This window comes from Lottia gigantea (assembly GCF_000327385.1).
Source record: "Lottia gigantea unplaced genomic scaffold LOTGIsca_19, whole genome shotgun sequence".
Classification (NCBI taxonomy): domain Eukaryota; kingdom Metazoa; phylum Mollusca; class Gastropoda; family Lottiidae; genus Lottia; species Lottia gigantea.
Window position 1 is genome coordinate 2092670 of NW_008708358.1, and position 20530 is coordinate 2113199.

The 20530-nt window shown below is 32.0% G+C and overlaps 3 protein-coding genes across 3 annotated transcripts; 2 read left to right on the forward strand and 1 right to left on the reverse strand.

Moving 5' to 3' along the window:
• Nucleotides 1-864: 864 nt before the first annotated feature.
• Nucleotides 865-3409, forward strand: LOTGIDRAFT_159155 (hypothetical protein; the record flags this gene model as incomplete). Its single annotated transcript, XM_009052800.1, has 3 exons — nt 865-1026; nt 1592-2455; nt 3209-3409. The coding sequence occupies 3 exons, from the start codon at nt 865-867 to the stop codon at nt 3407-3409; spliced, it is 1227 nt and encodes a 408-aa protein (XP_009051048.1).
• Nucleotides 3410-8094: 4685 nt separating this feature from the next.
• On the reverse strand, nt 8095-11674 carry LOTGIDRAFT_114414 (hypothetical protein; the record flags this gene model as incomplete). Its single annotated transcript, XM_009052801.1, has 10 exons — nt 8095-8364; nt 8558-8644; nt 8985-9116; nt 9329-9395; nt 9681-9817; nt 10005-10114; nt 10456-10519; nt 10719-10821; nt 11089-11191; nt 11593-11674. 10 exons carry the CDS (start codon nt 11672-11674, stop codon nt 8095-8097), a joined length of 1155 nt encoding a protein of 384 aa, XP_009051049.1.
• Nucleotides 11675-14088: 2414 nt separating this feature from the next.
• On the forward strand, nt 14089-18639 carry LOTGIDRAFT_114529 (hypothetical protein; the record flags this gene model as incomplete). Its single annotated transcript, XM_009052802.1, has 11 exons — nt 14089-14163; nt 14409-14514; nt 14844-15017; nt 15247-15397; nt 15680-15779; nt 16035-16176; nt 16465-16601; nt 16948-17046; nt 17520-17602; nt 17986-18080; nt 18329-18639. Coding segments are annotated over 11 exons (1473 nt in total), but the record flags the coding sequence as incomplete, so codon positions are not given.
• Nucleotides 18640-20530: the final 1891 nt, after the last annotated feature.

Sequence of the window (20530 nt, forward strand, 5' to 3'; positions counted from 1 at the left end):
AAGAAAATTGCGAGAATCGCTTTTCGGAAATTGGTTTGATATTGCTTTCAGTGCAAACGCAGTATATGGGTAATAACCTTTTCTGGGTGACACATGCCCCCGCCTGTACCCTTTAATTGGTTTCCCATTGGAAGAGAAATCAAAATCATTGTATGCTTAAAGTTTCACGGACCAAACTGTACATAAAGTAGGGCTTTGTCTCGGACTCTTGGCATCCTTTTTGTGGTCTGAAGCCTTAAAAGACGGGAGATAACTCTTCATAAAATACTTTCTACAATTTACTTCCGGTTTTTTAAGAAAAATGTAAACAAAATAACTGCTAATTCCTTTACTAGTAAGCAGAATCAAAGATCTATCCAATTCTGTTATTTGCATTTAATGTGCTTCCGTCCTATTATGTGCTATATGCATTAAGTAGTTAATGGCATAATTAATAGGCTAAATCACTGGCTCACAACATATTTCACTTTTTATTTTCACTAATCACTAAGGTTGAAATTAGGTGATAGGCCTAACCATGTAATTTTTAATTAAAAACTTTAATTTTACTTTTATTTCGACTGAATAAAGTAGGCCTAATTTAATGCCACTGTCTTTGCAAAATTTCTCTTATATCACACTGTATGACATGATTATGTCAATCTTCATTAGCCCATGTAGTAAAGTAGGACGTAAAACTCCAATCATGGTAAAGCTGTAAATTAATGTTCACGTGCAAGCTACAGATTAATTAACTAGATTCCTCTACCATTTTTTGGTTCGCTGTACCATAATTACAAACCAGTTTTTTTTTTTTTCTTTTTAGTGAGTTGACAGCATCATTAGACAAGATTATTGAGTTGTTTAAATGAGAATGGAGCAGACATGAATTGGTCTTGCTGTTATAGATATCGTCGACGGAAGATATGGTTGTTTTGTTCTAGTTTTGGTTGCTGTTTTCTCATCTGGTTTCTATGGAATTTAACTTTTGCTGTTTACGATAGACATTGCTCTGAAACCGATTCGAAAGATCTACTGGAAGTTACGGTATGATAATAACAATACTAATTATACAATAGTGCTGTCAGCTGTGGTCTGATTGACTCAGTGATTTAAATGCTTGCCTGCTAACCTACAGGAAGAGCTGACATCTTGATCTTTGGATTGGCCAATAAAAGAAGGCGCTCCAAAATGTTCCTGTCTATTGTCTAGATCCCTCCACAGTTGGAAACCGAATATAAAGAAGACTAATTTCTCTAACCTGACAAAATTTCCTTCATGGTAGACTTCTTGATATCTTCGTAGCTCAGTCAGGTTCCAAAGATCATGCAGAACACCATTTCATTCCAATTCAGCATGTGTTTAGGATAAAGATCTTCTTCAGGACAGTTGGATTGATTATTAGGCTTAAATCCAAAAAGCATTTGGTATGAGTAAAATAGGGAGTGACCATTGTTACAGTATGATGTAACTTTTACAAATTTACCGCTTTATCCTGTGCCAGCGAAAAAGAAGAGACAAAAGCTGTGTGTTTATTGAGATTGTTATCTGTTGATGCCTGAATGTTTTTTACGTCTCTCTAGCTATAATTCTAAATCTTTTTTGATTTCAGTGTGATTGGTATCATAAGGGGTTTATTATTGGAGATCTATGTCCAGCTCTGTGTGAGAGAAAACAAATCAAATATGAACACTGTACAAATTATAAATCGGGAAAAACTGTCTTGGTTATGAGTTGCAACAATCTCTGCAGTGCTGAGGAAACAGTTCCTGCAATACTCAAGTCGCATTTTCCAAACATTGAAAAATTTCAAGAAAAATTCATGGGGCCTGATAACATGATGTCTACAACTCTAGTAGAATTTCGCTTCATGATAGAGGAAATGATTTATTCGTCATTGGGATTAAACTTTTCTAATTCAGGGGACGTAATCCAAAAAGTATTCGAGTATGAATATGATCATTACCTTAACCCTTTAGATGATAAGAAATACAAGGCATTCATATTGAGTGTTTGGTCTCTAGTGAATCAAGATGAATATCTCATCACAAAATTACATCAACATAGCCCTTTATTCCCTAAAATATATCATTCTTGTGGGTCATTTTACTTAATGGAGTTTGCCCCTCCCGGTTCCGTGCTTAACCCTCCTGTTTCACTATTCACATCCTATTCTGGAAGCTGGGAAGAGAGGGTTAAAATAGCCCTTAAATTGTTAGATAGTGTGCTGAATATGGAGTCAACGTTCCATGAACCAATTCACATGTGCGATGTAAAAGGTGAAAATTTTGGAATTGGCTTGGACGGAAGAATAAAGCTTATTGATACTGACTCAGTGTTTTTTGAAAGTAAATTATTACAAGACTTTGCTACGACTGAGAAATGTAGCAGTGATAAAGATTGCAATTTTTGGGACTGTCATGGACTTTGTTCTGAAGGCGTTTGTTTAAAACAACGATTGAATAATAATCTACAGGTCAGTCTGAAATCAATTTATTTAAATTAAGATTAAAATTTTGATTCTTTTTTTATAATGTTATTCTTCTCTTTTATGATCTAACAAGTTTTCTACCACGGTTGTGTTCTAATGACGTTATATTTAGCCAATCAAAGCATTTCACATAGCCAGTATAAGCAGACAGAAAATGATTTGTATTTGGACATTTTCATGGTGCATTGTTGACACCCATGTCCCATGATATGTGTATATTTAGGGGTGGCACAAAATTAATAAGGGGGCTCACAATATTTTCTTTTTTTTTGCCTTTGTAAAATAAAAAATATTGTAGAGTTGGCAGAGGGGTGGTGGTCCAAGCCTTGTTAGTTCACTATAGAAAGGCCCTGGGTTTATACATATTTGAATGTTGAGGGAGTTGGCGGAGGGGTGTTGGTCCAAGCCTTGTTAGTTCACTATAGAAAGGCCCTGGGTTTATACATATTTGAATGTTGAGGGAGTTGGCGGAGGGGTGTTGGTCCAAGCCTTGTTAGTTCACTATAGAAAGGCCCTGGGTTCATACATATTTGAATGTGGTCTTGTAGAGACCAGAGGCGGAACCAGGTTTACGTCCGAGAGGTGGGGGGCAAGATATCAGAGATTGCCCGAATCTTTAACCTGGTTATGAGATTTTTGAACGAAAAACTTGCTTTCGGGGCTGCCCCCCTCTGCCCCCCTTTGGCTCTGCCAGTGGTAGAGACGTGTATCTATGACTTATATAATTGGTATTTTCAGAGTATATGTGAGGATGTGTTTTTACCATCATTACCAATATTTAATAATGGGTTGTTACGAAACCCTCCAGATCATATCAAACAAGAACTATCAGAGATATTACAATTATGTACGGCCCCTTTTTATGACAACATGGATGAGAAGATATCAAAGAAGACGTATTGGAAATTGTATAATCTATTGCAGTATACAGTAGATTAAAAGGGGACATTTGATTGTGTGAATCCACGTGAAAAGATCAAATTTTTTTCTGCTTTTTTATGGGTTGAATGCTTGTTAATGAATGTAAACTTTGTGATATGAAATGGGATTTCAGAATTAGTGTAAAATGCTCTTTTCTCTTAAAACTCTGTGATATTCACAAAAAGGGGATGGTTCCATCAATGACATTGAAGAATAAAATTGGAGGGATTGAGGGTATATATATATTTTTATGTACATGTAGTTGATGGTCAAGGTATCGCATCAGTCGGCTTCTTTGTGCGTGAGTTATTGCAGTCATACTGATGTTTAAATCATGTGGCAATCTATACGGCTTGATATCAACCTATTCCTCATTCTTTTTGAGTCCACAAGGTTCACAAAGAGAGAGGTTGAGGAGACTTTGAAGAACCATTCTTTCAAGATGCAATTTGTTTACACATTGTCAATATTATGACCACTTTTATGGGATATTTTTTTCTCTTAATTGCTTTGTATTACATTCCATATATTACTTTTTATGAACCAAAAAACAAAAAGATGAAAAAATAGAGAAAAAAAAGAAATTTGGCTTTTGTTAGTTTGAAAACTATTTATCTGTTACAAAGAAAGTTAAAAATAACATGCAGACGTTTTGAATATTTCCATATTATAGTATGAATATTTCCGTATTATAGTATAAATATTTCCATATTATAGTATGAATATTTCCATATTATAGTATGAATATTTCCATATTATAGTATGAATATTTCCATATTATAGTATGAATATTTCCATATTATAGTATAAATATTTCCATATTATAGTATGAATATTTCCATATTATAGTATGAATATTTCCATATTATAGTATGAATATTTCCACATTATAATATGAATATTTCCACATTATAGTATGAATATTTCCACATTATAGTATGAATATTTCCACATTATAGTATGAATATTTCCATATTATAGTATGAATATTTCCATATTATAATATGAATATTTCCATATTATAGTATGAATATTTCCATATTATAGTATGAATATTTCCGTATTATAGTATGAATATTTCCATATTTTAGTATGAATATTTCCATATTATAGTATGAATATTTCCATATTATAGTATGAATATTTCCATATTATAGTATGAATATTTCCATATTATAGTATGAATATTTCCATATTATAGTATGAATATTTCCATATTTTAGTTTGAATATTTCCATATTATAGTATGAATATTTCCATATTATAGTATGAATATTTCCATATTATAATATGAATATTTCCGTATTATAGTTTGAATATTTCCGTATTATAGTATGAATATTTCCATATTATAGTATGAATATTTCCATATTATAGTATGAATATTTCCATATTATAGTATGAATATTTCCATATTATAGTATGAATATTAGTATGAATATTTCCATATTATAATATGAATATTTCTAAATTATAGTATGAATATTTCTAAATTAAAGTATGAATATTTCCATATTATAGTATGAATATTTCCATGCTATTGTATGAATATTTCTAAATTATTCTATATTTCTATATTATAGTATGAATATTTCCATATTATTGTATGAATATTTCCAGTATGAATATTTCCATATCACTGTATGAATATTTCTAAATTATTCTATATTTCTATATTATAGTATGAATATTTCCATATTATTGTATGAATATTTCCAGTATGAATATTTCCATATCACAGTATGAATATTTCCATATTATTGTGCCTTTCTGTATTGAAACCCATATGTACAGAAGCCTAACAGGGACATTTAACAAGGAACACAAGGACTTTCAAGCAATTAGATGTATATGATTCGTTTATAAATATCCATTTCATGCTTCCATACATTTGTATGTTGCAAAATATCAAAAATCATTCCATATCAATTTTAATGAATCGAAGATGTAAGCATATTGATTGTGTTCAGGGCAAAGAGGCAAATGTCTTGCTCAGATTTTGACAACAGATATATTTTGTTTAATGATATCAGCTAAATATATTGAATATTTCATGTCTACAGTTAAAGTGAGAAAGTGGTTATTGTTTGCCTCATAGAAAAAATACCCTAGCTATGGGTTTTGGTATACACTGTTTTAAAATTGCTGGGTCTATTTCATTATGATCCCAAATTTTATCAAAATTGTACAAAAAGAAAATTTGCTCACATCTTATTTTATATTTTTCTACATAAATACATGCACACCATAAGTGCCTGTCAAATTTTTCAAAGAGATACAGCCTTTAAATAATTTCAGCTTTCAGCTTAACTTTATCTCCACATTAAATCACTTAGCACTCATAGAGCATTATAATGCCCTAACTTGTTAGCTTATTAACATTTCTTCTGAATAAATTTATATTTTTATTTATAGTCAATAGTTATATTTTTCTGCTGTTAATGTTTTGTATTTTTATTTTTCTAAAAGTTGTTATTCTTTTCTATTTACAATATATTTAAGATACAGTCAATTTTTATTTGCAATAAAAGTACATATATTCAAAATCTTTGACAAATTACTTTCTGAATTAATATTTAACCAAGCTCTAACCCAATATTCTTGTTAAAATTAAATATAATCAAAATTAATATTTGAGATATTCAAAATCTTATAAATTGAATTGTTTTGACCAGTACATATCCCAAATTACAAGAATTTAACACCTTGAATTTGACCAATACTTTAAATCATTCCAGTCTGGGAAATGGCCAGGAGATCCTCATGAACATAAGATGTTATCCTTGTAAAAATTGTTGTTTGTATTTGTAGTCTGCTTTCTAGTCAGCTAGTAATCTTAATTGAGGAATAGGTTTGCAATAAAACTTTAAAGTTGATTGTAAGAGGTTTTCTAAATTCCAATTTTCAATCAGACATTCATGGCTCCGGCAATACCACTAAAACTAAGTGTTTGATGACGACACTAATCGCAAAATATTCTTAACCACATAAGGCTCTTTGCTATCAGTGTCCCTGATACACATAAAATATTTAAAAAACCTCCTATTAATCCCTTTAATATAGAGTAATATATTTGAAATAATACATAACAATATATCTTCAGTATGGCCAGTTCAGAAAGATCTCCACAGTGAAACTGCTCTACAAGTTATTTTAAGTCTTTTAAGATGCAAAGATAAGATTTTATTTTTTAATAAAACTGTTTTTTCAACAACTTTTATTACAAGATGTCATGAATTCTCTATACAGTATTCTTACATCAGTTTCCATTGGTTACATTTTTAAGAATTGTTTTTATTTTTGGTAAAAATGCTCCATAAACTGTTTTCCAATCATTATAGGATATATGTTTGCTTTTTTAAGAAATTGTTTTTTATTTTTGGTACTATTTTGTATGTGTATATGGGCTATGTGATTGTTTTGTTATTGATTTTATTGATTTTATTGATTGATCTCTTTTGATTAAACCAAGGGGTATAATGCACTGATTTATTTTTATTGAGGGGTATTCAAGAAGCAGTTTATTATGATAAAGGGTAAGCAAGGCTGAATATAACAAAAAAAACGCCCCTAATATTTTGAAATGTGCACTTCCAATGAAACAATACAAGTAACATATTGATAGAAAGTATGTACGTGTAGAAGAGTTCACTTGAATGCAGAGTTGATGGCTAGCACACTAATCCAGTCTACAAGACATCTCTCAAACAAGAACTGAAGGATTGAATGGCCCCAATTGACTACATCAATTAGTATGGAGATTGAGCAGGTACCTAGGGAGTAGCAATGGGTAGTATTGAAAGCCTTAAGGTTTGGAACCAAACTATGATCATCCACACTAGGAGATCAGGTTAAGAAATGTGTATATAACATGTTTACAGATAGATTACAAGGATTTAATCATGATTTAAATGCATCATTATAATAAAGTTTTCTAAAATTTACAATATCTATCTGAAGTAAAGATAATATCTAATGAAAATGTGATTTTCATCTTGTAAATTGTCACAATTGTTGCAAATATCAATCTTACGATTTAAGAAGTTACAAGGGTTGGAATCCAAGTCAAGTGAAATTTACAGTCATTTTCTCAAAAACTTCAAATTAATTTTACATTTTGATAATCTGATTGGTCTTAAAGTATAATAGAATTGCAATTAATTTCAATTTAATTTTACCATCCCAGACGAGAAGTTGTCAAAGGTTTAAAGTATTTATGGTATTTCCCTTAACACTGAGACAATTTAAAACTTTTGAAATGGTTCAATGAGGATGATAGGGTGAATGACATGACTGAATTAGAGAATATCACAAATTGTGTTCATATACAGCACAGGTGATGTCTAAAACTTAAAACCAGAGTAATCTTATCACATTATTTTGGTCTGTTATATCCACCTTTAGCTTTCTTATTTTTACCTCCCTTTGTTTCATCTGCCTGAAAAATAAAATATCTTTCATTTACACACGGACCTTAGCTTTGAAATGCCAACAATATCTTCTAAAGTTTTGAACATATTTTCACAGAACACAAAATTATTAAAATAATAATATATCTGGGATTGCTGTATTTCTTTAAATCTTGATTCTATGTTAGTCAAGTTATCAGTAAAATTTAATTCTCAGCTTTATTCAGCTTTACAATTTTAAAGTGCCGTATCTACTGTTACAGTTTATTATCAATCAGATTCCTTGATTTTCCCTTAATAAAGATTTAAGAATAGTGTTGAATTTAAACTTTCAAATAACCCAGCAGTAAAATTTATAAGGAATTCTTGCTTAATTACCTTTCGTTTTTTAGTAGATGATGTAATACCAGTGACAGTAAAGAAACCATCCAATCTACCCTGAGTAGTGCCACTCCTAGCTTTACTAATCTTCTTGATGCCATTCTTAATACGATCTTCACTGAAATTCTTCTGGGTACACATGTACTCTATTAATTTATCCTCATCGGGGTCAGTCCATTTTAACTGTAATAAATATATTAAATAAGCAATATGGACTATGTAGACTCTCTTACAGGGATGCCGAGTTGACAAACCAAGTGGCACATAGGTTTTTCTTTGGGGGATTCAAACCCAAGGCCTAGCAGATAAAAATATCAGGTATTCAACTCAGCATATTACAGCCTTCGTTCAAAAAGGAAATTTCCCATATACTCACATCAATTTCTGTTGGGTCTGTCACTTCTGGTTCTTGAAATAATCTTCGTGCTTCTTTATACATCCAATCCTCTGGTATGGTGTGTTTCTACAAAAATGGACAAGGATCATCATTACGCTCTAAACTGTCTAACTTTATCTGATATTAAAGTATCACTATAATGCAATGGACTCCATTTCCTGAAAAGATCTTTTATGATCAATTTTTGTTGAAGTGTGTAATTAATTCCTATCAATTTAGAACATGAATTTTGCACAAATACTGGACACATTTTTGAAAAATTGGAAACCTGATAGCAACCCTTGGATTAGGGGAAGGAGGACAAGTTATGGGCAGTATTCCATCTTGTAACAAACTTCTCGGTAACAGGACACCATATAGCAACCTTTGAGTTTGGGGAGGGAGTTGCCCAAGTACCTTGACTAACCTTTGTGTCTATATGTTTTAATATAGTATCAATGGTTCTGTGTTGTTTGATTAACTCTATAGCTCTTTTAGGTCCAATACCTTTTATAGATTCACAATAATCACAGCCCAATAATATACACAGATCTATAAACTAGAAATAGAAACACAAATAAATCAGCATAAGTCAGCATGTGACAGTAATGATCTTTTGAAAAAGTCATCTTTCCTCATTTTTCCAGTCAACCCACCTGTAAAATGAGTAAGGATAATCCACAACAGTCAATGCCAAGAGGTTGGACTAATGATCTTTGTGAACCTAAGTTGTTATCCTTGTAACAATAATGTTTTTTTTTACATACTTACCTCATCTCTTGATAATTTTAATTCATCTAATATTCTGTTATAATGAATCTCCTTAATTGGCATTTTCCTGTAAGATAAAGTGACATTTATCAGAAATGCAGTTTTCAACATGTAATTCTTATTACAGGAGAGTTGACACACAATACCAATCATATCTGATTAACATGACTATGAAAATACCAACAACAAAAACTCTAATAAAAGAGCACACAATGCAATATGGTATAACTCCTCCAGAATGACTGAACACTAAACAGTGTGTTCTGATGACATGAGAACATCATTGAAAGAAATAAATAGTTAAGAAGTATCTATCAATAATAATTGTCTTCTTATAGGATTAGAAAGCTACCTGGCTTCACTAAAAGTTAGATGTCGTAATAACACAGTAGAACCAAACGTCAAGGCATCCATATCTTCTGTTCCTACAGCATAAACCTTACTGGCTTTTACAAGGGCAGCACACTGGGCCTCTGCTTCACATGGAGCCTAAAAACAAAATCAAAAATTATTGCTATTGAAAAAAGTCCTACATAACATATGCTCTGATTGGTACAAAATAATGCCATTAGAACACGACTGCAGTAAAAATCTTGTTAGACGACAATGGAGACCAGATTATCAGAATATAAAAAGAAACTGTTAAGTTATTTAAGCAAATTGAGAAGATATGTACCTCTACATAAGGAACTCCCATTAATTTTAATAACTCTTTACAATCTTCATTATGTTGTTTGGTGACTTTAACCAGTCGTCTGTTAAATTTCTCAATATTCTCACTATCACCTGATTATTGAAAGAAAAAATGTTTATAAAAACATTACATCTGACAAAATATTTCAAAACTTAGATCATAACATAATTGTTGTATAAGTGAAAAAGCATAGGCCTAGAAATGTTATATCACTTGCATATTTATACTAAAGGTATTGTTTGATGCTTAATATCATCTTCTAAACTCAACTTTCAGTTCTTTATGAATTTTATAGAAGACTTGGACATGCAAACAAACGTGGTTCTCTTAAAGATAAACCCTTTATAAACTTTTTAATAGATTATTGAAAAAAGGTATTTATATGTCTGTAGACAATTATTAAATTGTCAGAGTGAAAACTGATAACACCTACCAGCTTCAGTAGCCTTTTCTAATTCTTTCTGTGCTTCATCTCTCTTTTCTTTACGTTTCTCTAACTACAATAGAAAACAAGGCTTTAATTTACATACAAAGAGATAGGACTGTTAATTTGATTGGATTGTATGCTGGAAAATACAGCCAATCAGATGCCTAGACAGAAATAAATTGATCAAGCTTAGATGATCATTTATGATGACAATTATCAATCAGTAATGATACCCAGCTGCGATTCAAGTAACCTATAGTATGAATTACCTCCCCTGACTTCATCTCTGGAGGTTTACCATCAAAAACATAAACTGGTTTAATTCCATTCTCTAACATTCTAATAGTTCTATAAAACATTCCCATAATGTGACTGAAATATAACAAATATATTACCAAAATTAGTCTTTGTTAGAATACTTTTAAAGTGAAATGCATTAAGGCACGCATCAGTATCCAATGGGCTTTACCAGTGCTTGATTACGGTTTTTATTGTTTCACTTTTACCAGTGTGTTATGTCAAACAAGATGTCATGTACCTGTTTTATTTTAGTCAAAGAAATCGAACAGGAATACAATAATGAGTTTAAATTCAGTTATTTCACTTGTAGATACTTCTTAAATTCCATGAGAATATTACCTGGTGGTTTCCCCATCTTCACTCATTAACTGTGAACCATCCTGTCTGACTGCAATCAGGAACTGATAAATACTCATCGATGCATCAATCGCTACTTTACGACCTATAAAACAAAAAGATATTCAAGCTACAATTAACCATATATTAGACAGATTCTTTACTGTTAAAATTGAATACAAATCCAATCAATTGCCTACATAAAATCCGGGCTATTCATTTTTAAACTAAAGCCTTTTAAATTGAATGCTTTACCAAAATCAACAACCTTACAAAACATTATCATTTAGTGCATAGAGAAAACAAAAAAGTGATCGGCAAAACAAACTGGGTAGATGTTTAATGAATGATAGGCCTTAATCAAATGTCAATCAAGTCAAAGCCAAGATGATGAATGAATGAATGAATGAAAAAAAGAATTTTGAAATTGATTAGTTTAGTTTGAGACAAGAGAGTAGGGATTCTGATCAGGAAAGTTGGAGCTACAGACATCATTGAGATTATTACCAAAATAATTTTTGATTTCATTTTCTTTCATGCAGCTGGGTGCAAAATCCCCAAGTAACTTTGATAGCCCTTTAATTCCCATGTTTACGCTTGTTGTGCAGAATTTTCTTTGAGTAAGTAACCGGAAATAGAACATAGATTCCCGCCATTCAACGTCAATTGTAAAGAAAATCACGTGACCCCCTTAAAAAGGAAAACATTTCAAAAAGTTAACAAAATTGGAGATATGATAAACTTCTTGATAAAATTTATCTTTATTTCTTTTTATTCAACGCAAACACTAATAAAGGTTTAATGACATGCACGAATTTGGCTAAAAAAACAAATTAGTACGAAACTACAATAATTTCATTTCCGGTTAAATATCAAGATGGTGGAAAAAATTGATGAAAATGAATTTATTGGAACAATAAATGAAAATGATCAAATAGAATTGGAACCAGAGAGTTCAGAAAGCGAGGAAGAGGTATCTTAGATCATCTTTCAATGATTTCATGTCCTAAATCCTCCGACAAGTCTTCATATATTCTCTGATTGCATGTCCATACGAAATGTGACCACGTGAAAATCAAAATTGTAAACAAACCCACGTGGTTAAACTACAACATTAGAAAAGCTGGGGGTGGGGTTGGAAGTTAAGGTTGGGGTGGTGTGATTTGTCATATTAAATTTACTTGGGACGTTTTGCCAGATCTATTTGCAAAAGTAAGTGAAGGCCAAGGCTGTTTTGGGCCTACTAGCACACTTTTAGCCCATTGCACTCTACAAGGGGTTCCCCTTTTTCACTCTGTCAATGGGCACTTTTCATTTATCATTGATATTTATGAATTTAGCAATTTGATCGGATTGTTAGCTTGGGTCCTTGGGAACATGCAGTCAGGGTTCTCCACGGACAATAACAATATTGCAAGAATAATACCTTGACATTATTTCACTGTGTATGTAGTGTGCATCCCTTTTGGGGTAAAAAACCATGCATTATATTTGGAAATATACGGTATGCTTGTTTTCAATAGAAAAATAAAAATGTTTAATAAAATTATTTTGGACCCATTAAGATTATCAGCAGTGTTAGGTTTACATGTATGTTTATTTTTTAGGAGAATGTATCAAAGAAAGCCAAAAGAAAGAAACCAATGCGAGCTGAATTTAATGATAGTTTTCAATTCGTTGACCAGGTGAGAATGAATTGAAATTCATCATTCAGTTCTTAAATGAAATTTTCAAACATTATTGCATTTTTTGACACCTAAATTATATTTTAAATTTTTCTGTTATTTGTAAATAAGAAAGGTTTAAATCTTTTTATTTCTCTATATCTAGTTTGATCCATACCAAACCATTTCTATCGATGATATTATTAGTCAAGCAAAACGTAAAAAACACATCTCAGCTTTAGATGACAAAATAGCTGATGTTCGTAAGAAAAGGAAGAGAGAGGTAAGTGTGGAGTTTTACTGTAAAATAAATGAACATTACGATATTGAAAGATTGCTATGAGTGCTATCTCTACCGATGCACAAAGTCTCCCACAATTGTTCATCTTAACAACAAGATACGTTTTACATCTAAGCTTACATGGCAAATTTGGCTTGAAAATTTATGTTTTACGTTGATCTCTATCAATGGATGGATCTCTAGGATAATGGTATGCCATCAAAGTGCATACTGGTAACTCATGAAGACTCCCTCTTTCAGCTGAATGAAAACCTGTATAACTTGCCTTATATAAATCAACTTTAATTCATGTTTTTAAAACTTTAATAATTTTTGTTTTTAAAACAGAAAGTAGAAGTAGGAGAAGGTGAAAAAGAAAAGGAAGACCAGAGTGAAAATGAGGTGGAAGAATCCTCATCTGGAGAAGAAATGGCAACAGGTAATATAGTCTGATATGAAGCAGACATGCTGAATTGCTGATTCAGTGGTTTTAGCTCAATAGTTTTGTAGGCATAAACATCAGTATTTTATAATTGATGATCTATTTTCCAAAGCATATGAAATTGATAAGGGGAACTTGGATTATTTCAATGAGAATCTGACTACACAACTAATGCATATTTGAGTGCATAAATGAATTTTTGTTTGAAAAAATTTCTCATAAATATGTGGAAAGGACACTTTCTGACTGTCAGTTTGAAATTTTAGATGTTGTTCGAACCAAAGAGAAAAGAAAAAGGAAAAAGAAGAAGGTTGCAGAAGAGGAAGAAGAGGTAAAGTCAACCTTTTTGAAATTGATTTTTGATTTGTGCTGCCGAATAAATAGTTTTCCACGGAAATCTTTCACAAAATGTTCAACTTGAATTGTGTGCGTGCCATTACATGTATTTAACTTCCTTCTTTTTGACAACTAGATCAATCAACACCCAGAATGGATAACAAGCATTTGATATATGGTAAATCAGAGCTTATAATTTTTTTCTATGTAATGATTTTTTTTCAAAATCCTTCTCAAATTGAAAGTTTCTAACTCTGAACTTTTTGTTTTAGCTGATAGTATTTTCTGAATGTATAGATAGTTATGATGAAAATATGAGTTTTGCTGATTTGAATGTTACAAGACCTTTAATGAAGGTAAGTCTTGTGTCTTCAAGGAACTAAAACCTACATATTATATAGTGGGTCTAATAATTCTTCCTTATTTAGTTTACAAAGCAATAGATAGTGTGCCAGTCAACTAGTTGTCATACCTCCAAGTTCTATTGAACTCTTCCACATATGCCATCTTTCTATCAAAATGATACAGTGTATGTATGATCAGAAGAGTCCATTTTTAAGATTTAGTTGTAAATGTACTGATTGGTCATTTATCTTTGCAGGCATTGAGTGTAATGAATTTTCAGCAACCAACACCCATTCAAGCTGCTACAATACCCAAAGCTTTGTTAGGGAAAGATATCTGTGCTTGTGCTGTCACTGGTTCAGGTCTGTACTTTCACTTTATCATCTTTGATTGAATCAAATCTGAATCAAAATTTCTGTGTGGGAGGTCCTGGTGACGGATGAAATAGTGTGATATTGGTTGAAAAGACTTTTCATTTGTGTTTTTCAAATCTATTAGAATTTGAAATGAAGACAATTTTTACTAACCTTTTAAGCCACTTTGATACTGTTTAATGTGCAATTCAGATGAAAGGGATTCAAGAATTAAGACTGATAGAGCCAAATACTAAAATTTGGAGTCGCAAATATACTCAAATATCAAGCCCCTTTGACTTCATGGATTCCTGAGGACATTTTTTGAATGATTTCAGGTAAAACTGTAGCCTTCATGTTACCAATAATGGAGAGATTGTTATATAAACCGAAGAATTCATCTGTATCTAGGGTATTAATACTGGTACCCACTAGAGAATTGGCAGTCCAAGTCCATACTGTAGGCCGTAAACTAGCTCAATTTAGTACCATAGAACTTTGTTTAGCAGTAGGTAGGTATAGAACAGTTTTGAAATACAGAGGTTTTCTAGCATATCTGACTAGAGCTTTTGACTATTAAACTTTCTGTATTAGCTAGTGATATCTGACATATTTGTTCTTTAAAAGGCTATGTTTTTTGTACACTTTTATTTCCATAAGTGCCAAATTCAAACTGGATTCTTGAGATATCAACATGGCTAATGATTTTGATATTTCATTGTTTATGTTTATATATTCCAGGTGGACTAGATTTAAAGTCACAAGAAGCAGCATTAAGGCTAGGACCAGATATAGTAATAGCTACACCAGGACGATTGATAGATCATATCCACAATTCACCTGGTTTTAACCTCAATTCTATAGAGATATTGGTCTTGGATGAGGCTGATAGGTATGTTACTAGATTGTTTAGAATCATGTCTGAACTGTAAGATCAATTGTATCTGAAATTTTATTAGTTATTAGCTCAGAAGAATTTGATACAAGTGCAGGACTAAAGTTAAGACTCAGTTTCACAAAATATAAACTGAATATGATTTTAATGTTCCATTCAAGTTACAAGCTCAATCATATATGAAACTTTAACATTATGTGACATCAATTGATTTTTTTACGACTTTTTAGTGTATAGCAATTACTGGTTTTTGATTTTGAAAATTGATATTATTTACAGAATGTTGGATGAATATTTTGCTGAACAGATGAATGAAATTATTAAAATGTGTTCATATCAGAGACAGACCATGTTATTTTCTGCCACAATGACAGAGGGGGTAAGTGTATCACATAATCTGTGAATGAAAGCTACCATACAGCTATTTGAGTATTAAGTTCCAAGCAATAAGTACTTTGCTAGTCTAACCTAGGCTAGGTTCGGCTCAGAAAGACTATTTTAACCTTTTTGTTGTGTGCAATTTTACATTAGAAAAAATCAAACTTAAGATAACATTTTATTATAAGTATATGAGTATGTGAAGATTGTTTAGAAGAAGTTGTCAAGGTATCCACATTATACAATTATTATTTAGGTAAAAGAATTAGCTACTGTATCATTGAAGAACCCAGTAAAAGTTTTTATGAATGAAGCCACAGATGTAGCTCTAGGTTTGAGACAAGAATTTATTAGAATAAGACCTAATAGAGAGGGAGATAGAGAGGCCATCATAGCTGGTAAGTTCCAATATGGATGGATTTCCAATATGTATTTTCTGTCTTAAAGGGCTGTCGCTAATTGCAAAATGTGCTTTATCATTATTAGTAGTGACGGCTTCAAATACTTTAACATTAATGGATTTGCAGGAGCTACAAACGTTTGATTGAAAATTACTTACCTTTAGCAGGATTTGAACCCTAGGCACCAAATTGTGTAGGCTATTGGCCTTGCAGACCCCAATTTTTTGCTACAGATTTTCACAGATCCACTCAATCAAATGATGCTTATCTGTTTTCTACTTTCAGCTCTAGTCAGTCGTACATTCTGTGATAGATGTCTAGTATTTATACAAACCAGAGCTCAGGCACATAGAATGCATATATTGTTAGGTTTATTTGGTATTAATGTGGCTGAATTACATGGTAGACTATCACAGGCAGAGGTAGGACTTTATTTACCATTTTGTTTGACTGTCAATTTGAGATTAAGATTACTGCATTGCCCATGATATTATTGACAAGCTGAGTTGTGATCAGATAGTTCCTAAGGTACGATTGCTTTGAATTCTTCTTATGGCCAGAAAATTTCTGATGCTTAATGGCATAAATGAAATAATGGGGAGACTGAGATGTTCTAATTTTTATTCAAGATTTTATTTAGCCATATGTCCTTAATAGCTAGGGTTAAGCCTGGGTCCCATTGGCATCAGCGTTTTTATAGCTTTCTTCCCCCTCATTGATGAAACAACATAATGTCTGAGAGTGAATTTGTATTGATTTTTTATTCAGAGATTAGAGGCATTGAAAAAATTCCAAGATGGTCTGGTAGATGTTATGTTAGCTACAGATTTAGCTGCTAGAGGTCTTGATATTAAAGAAGTTAAAACAGTAAGTTTTATCTTGAATTTATGGTAGAAATAAAATGAAACTGAGGTTAACATTCTAAATCCTCTGCTTATAACAGTACTAATAAAGTTCAGGACCAGGAAATTTTGCAATGAAAAAGAGTCCATTGTGTGCCAGTCTTCTGAGTTCCAGTCAGTAGTTAAGATCGATTTTTTAATTTCTGCATTATTGAACCTCTACAGGGGCAGACTAGGGGTGGAAGAATTATCATACAATTGTCAAAGAATACAGGGAGGCTCACAGCATTATACATCTGAGAACTCAATGATATCTGATTTGAAATTTGGGTGGCTAAAACCCGGCCAGCCTACATTTAGGGGGGGACAATGACCATAGATAAGCCACTGCTACAAGGACTTTACTCTTGAAAACTTATTTAAGAGGATTTCAGTGTTAAAGCCTTCTGAAAATTTCATTTGTTCTGTCAGTTGCTCACTGTTTTATTTTATCTTTAGGTTATTAATTTCACCATGCCAAATACAATAAAACATTATATACATAGAGTAGGTCGTACAGCCAGAGCTGGTAAAAGTGGAAGGTAAATATTTTCATTTTAAATAATGTCTGCCAAATATTAAGCTGGTATATGTTACCTGGCATGGAAAGCTTTCTCTGAGATTGTATTGTGTATTCCAACTGTTTCAATGTGGTCAATAAAAAATAATGGATATCAGGGATATCTGTATAAATCCTGTTCATAGATTTAATTGTCATATGTTTGTGAAGTTTAATGTACTATGAGTTGATGGTTAGAATGTTCTATATCGAGTATGTTAGAGGATAAATTCATCCACTAAAACACAAGAAATAGACAGTGTCAGTGTCAGATATATAGAGTTCAAATTAGACATAACAGGCATTTATAACAATAAAAACCCGTTTTACTTTTTGAATGTCCTCCAATGAAAACAAATATTTCAGATCCGTGACACTAGTTGGTGAAAAAGAACGTAAAATGTTAAAAGAGGTTGTAAAGAAAGCAGTTACACCACTAAAAGTCCGAGCTGTACCTCAAGGTTAGTAAGAATTGTAATCTGGCTACTGTTGTTTAATTTTAGTTGCTGTAAAATCAGTATTATAGTTTCCATGTGGACTCCATACGTGGGTCAACTGTTGAATGAATTTACATCCGAGCAAAACTTATAACACTATAGCACTATCAGTGATGTTATTATGATAGAAATAAATGATGTAATAGTATTTTATATCCTGATTATGTATGTATTATGAATATGTATTGATTGAAATTCTTGTAAATTTTTAGAGGTGATCACAAAGTACAGAGAAGAAATAGCCAGCATGGAGGATGACATCTCTCAAATTATGTTAGAACAACAAGAAGAGAAAGAGTTGAAAGCTACTGAGAAGAAAATGGTAAAAGCACAAGAAAAATTAGAAAAACATGACGAACCTCTGGACATGTCTAGAACTTGGTTTCAAACTCATCAACAAAGACGCGAAGAAAAAAGTAAGTTGTCATTTGAAATGTACAGATGCTCTCACACCATAACGGCCACCAGTTGCCTATGCCAAGCTGGCATACATTTCTCTGGCAGCTCTCAAGCAGAGTTGTGAGTTGTGCTTAGCCACTTTTATTATTCGCAACCACATGCAACTGGTAATCACTATGGTGTAATGGCACTTTAATTAATATCGCCAATAGTGTACTGGGCTTAAAATTCTCTCATTGACAAAAGATCATGATAACCAATGTTTTGAGAGCAGCTAATGTGGTCTTGTTGGAGGTTGTGTGTTGTTTGTTTTTTTATTGCCAAGTATGAATAGAATTGTTATTCAATTCTGTTTTAGAAAGATTAAAAAGAGGAGACAGACCAGTGGCCAAATCAAAGGGAAAGAGAACAAATGGCACAAAATTCTCAGTAAGTTTAAGTTTTTTTTTCATTGTTGACTAAGATTTTACACTACTTGTGACCTAGGCCAGTGCTTCTGTAAGACAGTATCTCTATAAAACCTTACACTGACATTTTAGAGTAGTGTTAATTGTGTTTTGCCTCCAGTTGAGTATTTGACAGTCCACAGAAAATACTTCAAGTTGATGCTTTATATTTTAGATATTTAATCATACATAAGTGGCTTATTTCAAACTTCTTATGATACAGCCAGTGCTTACAAAAGCCAATCCAGTGTTGCCTATCAACTCTTGTCTACTATAGCCATGCTAAGGCCTTTTTTTGACTTTTTCAGGCAGAAGATAGAGTAGAAAAGGAAATTACAACAGCTAAATTATATGGTGCTAGTAAGAAACAGTTTAAACAATCCAGAATGAGAGCTACTGCTGATATCACTAATAAATCAGGTATTATAACTTGTAATGTTGGTTTTTATAATCGATAAGACAAAAGCAATGACCGAGACCCTTCCCCCTACTATAAATTTATAATCAATAAGACAGAGGCAGTGGTCCAACTTTGGACTGTCCCCCCATCCCCCTCACTCTGAAATTTGTTATGGGCTTTTATAATCAATAAGACAGGAGCGGTGTCTGAGGCTGAGGCTGACCCAACTTTGAACCGAGCCCCAATTAATAGTTCTGTGTCTATACCTTACAAATCAGACTGGATAGATTAATATGAAGTTTTTGTATTATAGATAAATTAAAGAGAATATCTAAGAATAAACAGATTAAATTGGTGAAATCAACTCAGAAGAAATCTTTTGATAAAGAATTAACAAGCACTGATAAATCAGATCTGAAAAAATTCAGAAAAGGGTTGGTGATTTTAATACTTGACCATTTAAATGTGGGAATATATGTGTCAATCTATCAATATTTATCTTTTAAGATAAGGCCCTTCTCCAGATTCTTCTATTTTCTTCTGTATCAGTATTTGTATTGGTATATCACTGCACCAAACACGGTTCGTCGTTTATTTGCATCTTAAGGCTTTACAGGATTTAGTACTCTCATTTATTGCCCTTTGTTTCATTTCAGACCATCATATGCTGAACGTAAAGATATGGGATTGGTGGGGAAAAAGAGTAAGAATCCTCAGAAAGGTGGCAATAAAAATTTCAAACAGAAGAAAAAAGGAGGAAAATAAATTTGTTAATAGGTTTAATAAAATTGTTAATAATTTGTTTTATGTTTGAATTTGCTGTGGTCATATTTATGGCTATTTTTATTGGTTATTTGGTGAACGTTTTGTTCTTTATTGTTGAATTTCTAAACTAATATTGACAACACCCATTCACTAATTTCCGTAAAACTTTGGTAAAATCAGAGTCAAATGTAGCCATTTAGGATTTATGCAACCAATATTCTTTATCACAGGTAGCCATTGCTTTCTTGATATTTACTACTATTCCTACTTTATCATTTGGACAAGTAATATATCTCTATCAGTTTCCAACAAATTTACTCCAACGGTTTAACCTTGACCTTTTCTACAATAAAATTTAACCCTGAAAATTACCACAATTACCAGGATAGCCTGTTGACAATTCC